This window comes from Pungitius pungitius, chromosome 8, assembly GCF_949316345.1.
Source record: "Pungitius pungitius chromosome 8, fPunPun2.1, whole genome shotgun sequence".
In the NCBI taxonomy this organism is placed as follows: domain Eukaryota; kingdom Metazoa; phylum Chordata; class Actinopteri; order Perciformes; family Gasterosteidae; genus Pungitius; species Pungitius pungitius.
Genome location: NC_084907.1, coordinates 1898355 through 1906257, shown reverse-complemented (window position 1 = coordinate 1906257; position 7903 = coordinate 1898355). Strand labels below are relative to the sequence as shown.

Below are 7903 nucleotides of genomic sequence, written 5' to 3'. Positions count from 1 at the left end.
ATCTGTTAAGAGAGTTTGAGGTTTTTTTTTTTTCTTTGGCAAATGTTGTTAAGCCCTTTGAGGAAAATTAGGGATTTTGGGCTACATTAGAGTTGACTTAAATCCAAACGAAGCACACGAAAATGACGCTTTTGGAAAGTAAAGCGTTTCTAAAGTGCAACATGTGTCATTTAAAAAAAAAGTCATTACAACGCTGCAATTTTCACTGAAATTGGATTTTCTGAAAATCTCTTTACGACGCCTCTGACTCTGATTTCCCTTTACACACAATCATTCAGACTGTTAACTGATTCATGAGGCTCACATTGATATAATTAAAGGGCCATACAAATCAGTAAAAATTTGTTCGTACTTACAAATCAGACAGCATGTTAGAAACGTACTGAGCCGAAAGTCCCATTATCCAAAGACCTTCTATTGGGCGATTCTCCGCTTCGAGATCTTGGTTCAATGCCAACGATCGGTGCCAAACAGGAAGCGGTGTGTTCTTCATGTGAGGAGGAAATTAAGACTGTCAAGGACGTTTGTGTTCAATCGGTACGAAGAAAATCTGTTTATTAACACAAATCTTTCCCCAAAGGCTATTAATGCCTAAACCAACCACCTCAGCCATGATATATATGCATACATACATACATATATATATATATATATACCAAGATCACGATATTTGCCACTCTGTAGTCATATTTGGTGTATTTTTCTGGCCATTTTGAACATTGTGAATGAACTTGTACATCAGTGGTACATTGATGCACTGTCAATACTGTAATAACAACTGTTATACCATCTGCATTTGCTGTGCACCGTGTTGTTCTTATCTGTCTTGTCGTCCATTGTCTTACTGTCTGATAATACTAAATGTTCCCTGGGTCTAAAAGCAAAAGCGCTTTAGGGCCAATTTTAAAGCGCACCTCTTGACCGGCGACGACATAATGAGGTATTTCAGAGAAGGGGTCGCGTTCCCTGCATCTCACGAGAGCTGCTAACCTGTGGCTTCTCCTCTCGCCGAGGTTCCCTCCAGAGACTCGAACACGCCGCACAAGTGCTGCTCTTCAAGGAGGGAGGGGGGGGGGCGATAGCTCGAAAAACTAATTAACACCCACCGCCGCCCCCCTCGAGCCGGGACGGCGGTGAGTCATTTACCTCGCGCGGCGAGCACCGCGGTCGTCTTGGGTTCGCAATCTTCAGCGCGGCCTTCGCGTCCCCCCACTCGACGCTATCTCCATGTTACTGATTAAAACACGGAGGGAGGCAGTGTGACAATCCACACAAACATGAAGGGTTTTTATGGTTGCGCTTTTCCAGAAGCCCGATCTACGCACGCACGACTTTGGCCGGCTGTGCACGTGCACACGCTTCCCTCAGGTCCATGTTTGTATCAGCATTTGTGCAGGCTTGTGTGTTTTTTCCATTAAAGTGTGTGTGTGTGAGTGTGTGTATGTGTGTGTGTGTGTGTACTAATGAACCCCAGCACCTGACGGCGGGCCAGTGGGGAGTATGGAGGCCATCTGGCCGGCCCTGAGGGAGTCCCCCGGGCCACCCGGAGCTGCTCGACCCAAACAGGTAACCCGACTGACATCTCCAACCCGTCTTCAACCCACCGAACAGCAGATAATGAGGGAAGGACAGCTGGCTGCTGGCAACCCACCCAACAGCCCCCCCCCCCACCCCCCACCCCAAGACTGGGAAAACTGCCTACTGGGCCTTCTCAGCAAGGTAAGCAGTTCTGTGATGGTTTCATCTGGATGCAGTGCTGTGTGTGTGTGTGTGTGTGTGTGAGAGCGCATTCTTCCTTCAAAGTAACTGAGAGCCGCGCATTGCACGATGCTGCTTCCTACGCCACATTGGTCTTTGAAGGATGGAGAACACAACTTAATGATGAGGCTGTGAAAAAAAAAAACCAAAGGCTCCGTGTGTGCGGTGGCGGGATTTGGCCCACAGGTGGCAGTATTTCAAAGGAAACACGGGAGTGTGCTGTGCGTTTTTATGGAATTCTGAATGGACATAAAATACCTCTGTTCACCTCAGAGGATGTGTGAACACCCCCCAAAAATAAGATAGCTGTACCTTGACAAACAGGCTATTTTAAATGTTATTTCGCGTCTCATTCATTTCCCAATACCTACACATTTTTTCCATATCAATCTTTTTTTTTTTATCTATACCTCCACACGCTTCGTACACCTCCCACCTAATGCCTCACAGACATGACATGTATTGCAGGGCGCTCAAGTTGTGCCAAAGGATGACGCGACGGGGGTTGGGTCTAAAAGCGCACACTGTACGTGAGGTGCAAGTGAACTGATGGGTGACTTCACCGCGCGCGAGAGAGAGAGAGAGAGGGAGAGAGGGAGGGGGGGGGGGGAGAGAGTCAGTCACTCGATAGTCTCCTTCCCAGCGGCTGGCGGTGAGACGCTGTCCCGATGACTTCACAGGCGGCGCGTTGCGTGCAGCGCGCACAATTCATCCACTGAGTACTTCCTCTGGCTGCTCTGGTTTTCATTCACGGACGCGGGACGTTTCTTCCCCCCCCCCCCCCCCCAAAAAAAATACCCAAAACAAAACATCGAAATAACCGGACCGCCCGTGAGTCTCCTCTCGTGTCAAGGTGAGTAGCCTCTCCTCCGCGGTACTCGTGTACGCGCAGCGCGCGGAACCAACGGGCAAAGTTCGATCGACTTTACGCGCCTCCGGGGCGCACACGCTGATTGTAGGTCTTATACCAAATGTTGCATGATGCATGATGTCTCTGTTGGGGAGGGAGGTGTGTGTGTGTGGGGGGGGGGGGGGGCACCTGGAACAACCAACAGATGTGGACGATGCCTCAGCTTCAGCACCCGTCACAGACTCATAATGCCATGATGGCGCTAAACATGATGGCCTCGCGAGAGGGATGCTTTCCGCTCACGGGACTCTGTACACTTGTGGATTGTTCCGGGCAGCGCAGCGAGCACCGGTAGAATACCATTAAAGTGAGGCGTCTAGCCCGGGGAGGGACAGGCGGTCCCCGCGTCGCCGCCCTGCCTCCACGCAGCAGCCTTTGGCAGCTCGGGCAGAGCAGGAGCCGCTGGGAGGCTGATAAGCCCGGGCAGGAGTTGAGATAGGAGCCCTGGCGGAGAACCGAGGCGCGCGCGCGCACGCACACACACACACACATGCACACACAGCCTCAACAATGCTGTTGACCAAGTGCATCTTTGTTTTCGAGCAGCCGTCTGTGTGTGTGTGTGTGTGTGTGTGTGTCTGCTGGCTGTTGGACTCGCGGCTCTTTGACTCTCGCGAGCCCCTCGTTCCCCTCCGTGTGCTCCCTCTCTCCCTCTTTATTTGCTCCGGCTTATCTGGCAGGCCAGTTGGACTGGCCTTTATTCTCCTGGCCCCTCCAGAGTGGGTAAAGCCTCTCTTGGAGAGAGAGAGAGTGAGAGAGAGAGGGAGAGAGAGAGAGAGAGATTGGCTTCTCCCTCAGCCACGTCCACGCCAGTCATGCACTTTATCAGTTGCCTGCTAATTTTAGAATTTAAATGAATCGCCACATTAGTTCTGTCTCTCACTGTTTTGCAAACGTTTGACGGCAATAAACGGAACGGCGGTTTTAGCAGTTCGGGGTTATTCAATCTTTTAAAAGGGCCACTTGATCTAGATTCAAAAAGAACTATTTTTGCTCACCTTCCTCTTTGCAGTTTCAAGCCATACGGATACTTTTGGTCTGACATCTTGGGGTTTGAGGACAACATCTATGTAGCAATCAGCAAATTACAAAATCAGCGTCTCTTCTCAGGCAGCGACCACACAGACAGACAGACAGGTGCGGCCAGCTTTGTATACTTTTAAGGGAATAATGTTGATGAAATCTGCAGGTGGGGGGGGGGTGGCGTTGTGGGTCAGGGGCAAAGGCCAAGCGCAGTCGGCGCAATGCATTAGGAGAATTAGTGTATGTAACACAATTACACGGTGTGTGAGTGCACATCAGCTCAGCACTACTAGCCATAGCGGGAGACCCTCCACCTCCATCCCCCCCCCCCCCCCCCCGGCCCCCCCACCTCTAGCCCCGTTGCCAGCAGAGACACTGATTAAACACGACTGCTCGGATGCTACACAGCCCGAGGAGGAGAAGGAGAAGAAGAAGAAGAGCGAACTGAGCGTGTGTGTGTGTGTGTGTGTGTGTGTGTGTGCGTGTCTTACACGTGTGGATGCACCAGTGTGACTCTGCATCGGTGCTGCTGCACAACAAGGAGAAAGGAGAGATATCAATATATATATATATACTGCACGACCGTTATCCCTTCGCCCCCCCCCCCCCCCCCTTTCCCCCCGGCCCCCGTCCCTTTCAATCTTCATGCGTCCTCTTTTTTTTCCAGTGTGTGATCCGGGCCTGGGGGGGGGTTTCACAGGTAGTTTAAGTGGAGAATAGGGAGGAAACAGAGAGAGGAGGGAAGGAGGAGGAAATGGGAAAGGTGGCAGGAGGGAGAAGGCAGAGAGGAGACAGGAGACAGGGGAAGGTAACAGGGGAGGGGGGGGGCAAGGAAAAGGGAGGAGAGGTACAAGTGGAAGCGTGCGGCTCACCTGCCAGATGGCAGCTTTGGCAGCGCTCAGCATGCGGCGACGGCGGCGTTGCAATATGGCGCCGCCGCCTCCAGATTGTGTCGCGCCGCCGTTAATACAAACAGTGCAACAACTTTGCTGATGTGTGTGTTTTGCATTATTTCCTCTGGCACATGGAGGAGGCAGCCAGCATATGGTTGTAAAGGAAACTGACTTGAGGGCAGGCACTTGTTTTTTTGGGGGGGGTTGGGAAAGAATTGACAAGCTGGAAGAGTTTGTAATCAGTTTTTAACTTAGAGGGGTATTTCAGACTCCAGATGAGATTCCTCATAAGCAGGACCGCGGCGTTTATTTAAACAGGTGTAAGATGTTTCCTTTGGCTTTGGATGGCTTTCCGTAGTCTGAGGAAAAGGTGATATCAGGTTGGGCTCGAAGACTGCAGACTTTAAACAGGAAGTCTCCGGGACGTGGAGGGTCTCTCAGAAGATGCTATCGAGTTGCATTATGAGAAAAAACGGGCGCCGCTGATATCAGGGGCCAGAAGTCAGAACATCTCAGCCTCTTTGTGCACAATAACGTCTCTGACCAGCCCCCGATGTGGTGCAATGCTACAGCATCAGCTAAAGAGGACACATTGTACCTGTGTGCTTGTATTTTCGGATTCTACTAGAATGCTATCTATTCTATTCTATCTATTGAATCTATTGAATATGAATATTTCAGCACTCAAATGCACCGTCAGGACATTTCTTCTCTACTCATCTGTATGTCCATCGTGGACGGCGCCAATCTGATGAAAAAAAAATATTCAATTCAATGGTCAAGTGAAATGGGAGAATTTAATAAAGAAATAGAAATGCAGTTATTGGTCACGGAAAAGGCATTTCATATCACATGGAAAATGTATGGAAATTGGTATTAATGCGGTAGAGCTGTGGCGAATGTGTGTTACTTCACTTAAAACTTCCTTCCATTTCATCAAATGCTTCCGACGGAAATCTTTTTTTTTTTTTTTTCATTTCCAAGAAAATCTTTGCAGCACTTTCTTCACTGCATGTCACGGCAAGCAGGTGAAGTCCTCAATAAATAAATAACATGTGCGACTTTTGAAGCGTTCAACACTCCCTTCACAGAAAAGCGTCGCTGTTTCCAACTCAGTGAAATTGCGAAAGCCAGACGCTACTAAACGACTTCTCCCTCGAGCCTTTTTGCAGACAAACTCATTTTTAGTCAAAACACTGACTTTCTCAGCCCTCGTCTCAGAGAGAAAGTCACGCATGAGTTCAACAAGTTCCCAGAACACCCACACCCCCCCCCCCCCCCCCCCCCCCCCCCCGGAGCACCTGGACTTCAGCTGACACAAACAGCGCTGAGCCGCTAACAATTTCCTCAATAGAATGAATAGAGAAATGAATGTTGATTTCAGGCCCAAGTGGACCGGTTGTAGGGATTGGGAAATCCTCCCTCTTCCCCACTGTGTGCTGTAAAGATGTGTAAAACCAGCGTCCCGTTCCAGTGAATTCAATTCAGAGACTTCAGAGGAGGTCAGCGGCCGACCTTTGGGGGACAGGCCCGAGATAATCTGGGCAGATGCTTGTATTTGTGCAGCTTTTGGGTGAATGGCCACCAAAGGCCTTATTTGCACTGCAGATTAAACGGATTTAGGAGCAGCAGATACTTGGAGGGGAAGTCGTGGAGTGGTAGACGTAGTCTCTCCTCCTCTTTTGCTGTTCTGGCCCTCGCTCGCTGTCGCTCACGGTGATTTGTCAGCGGTGGAGGTAGCAGCTGTTCCTTTTTGCATTGTAATGTCTTTGATCGTAATTATTCGTGCCAGCTACCTCCAACCTTGGCATCCTGCACCCCCACGAAGCCATACGGGCAGAGACGGAGGAAGCTGAGGAAACGAAAAAGGCTTCTGTGGAATAAGCTATTGGATTTCTGTGTGCAGTGGTGGGGAGGATTATGGACATATGTGATCCACAGCTTCACATGGATGCTCTGCATCACCGTCTTTGATTATTTTTCTCAATCATACACTCGCGAGGGGTCTAGTTTTCCGCCAAATGGAATGCATGCCCGCTGTCAGGTCTCCATGAGTTATGTATGCGAAAGCAATATAGCTGTGCACATCTGTAACTGAATCAGCCTGAGCAGAAATATAGCTTTGTCAACTCCGAAGGAGAAAAAAAAAAGAAGAAAAAAAGACAGAAAGTCTGAAGGAGGGAGCAGACAATGAAATTACAGCCGTGCCAGAGGAGGAATTCCAGGCTGGTAGTTATTGAACCACATGAAAATAGCTAAGAGAGAAAAGAAAAAAAAAAACCACACACACACACACACATGCAACTGGAGAGCCGCTGTGTTCTCGTCTCGGGGCTAAAGAGCACAGCTCACATTTCACCAGCCCTCCATTCTCTACTCCCCTCAGCTGCACACATCCCTCCGCCCGCCTCCTCTTTTGGGTACCCCTTGTTCCTCCACCTCTCGCACTGGGGCGGCATTCAGGGTGAGGGTTGCCGGAGCTGCAGCCGCTGCAGCCACTGCAACGCGGGAGGAGAAGATGAAGAAAAAAAAAACGCGCCGCTCTCCCTCTGTCTGCTGAATTATAGAAGACCGCCTATTGCACCCGAGCGGCGTAGGTTTTCATCACGGTGCTGGAGGTCACTTTGACTTTCCCCTCTGCGCTCATCACATATGCGACGCGAGAGCTTCGGCAGTCGAGAGCCTGCTTGAGGTCACCATTAACCGGGGGAAGACCGACAATGAGATTTATGGAAGAGGAGACAGAGAGCTGAGAGGAGGGGAGGGAGGTGGCGGCCCTTCATCTGCTGCCTGCTCTTAACAGCAATTTCAGATAGAGCACTGCATCTGCATGTATAATGCATGCGCCCTGAGATAATGGCATGCATTGCAGGTGGAGGCCCGCTGACGGGTGCGGCGTGGACGGCGTGTCGGAATCGCTCCCCCTGCGTCCCCCGTTTTCGCCCCGTGCCCAGGTGCCCCGGCGGCGTTCTGCTCTCGTTAGGAGCGCATTGCGCCGCTTTAGCGCCCTCCCCCCCCCCCGCAACGCTATCGTCAAGATTAGTGGCTGCCCGGAGAGCCCTAAAACGCGCGATGTCTGCTCCGAACAATAAACCAAACAACAACTAAGGGGGAAAAAAAAAGTAATCACGGTTGTTTTTTTTAATACACAATCAAGCTGTCAACAAAACTAAATGAATTTACAACGCTGGTGTCCAGAGGATACTAGCAATTCAAAGTTTTGGAATCATTAATCTGGTTGGAAGATTGTTCGCCGCCCCCCCCCCCCCCCCCCCCCCCGACTAGAGGGGGAGACGCTGCTGTTTGAATTTCACATTGC

General features: G+C 50.4%; 1 protein-coding gene across 1 annotated transcript in view; it reads left to right on the top strand.

Annotated features, from left to right (window-relative positions):
• The first annotated feature begins 1500 nt into the window (after nt 1–1500).
• LOC119229659 (plexin-A2-like) overlaps nt 1501–7903 on the top strand; it is a 38946-nt gene continuing 32543 nt past the window's right edge. Inside the window, exons 1-2 of the mRNA XM_062563889.1 lie at nt 1501–1566; nt 1685–1719. Coding sequence (XP_062419873.1) covers nt 1501–1566; nt 1685–1719 — 101 coding nt within the window. The remainder of the gene's footprint in view (nt 1567–1684; nt 1720–7903) is intronic.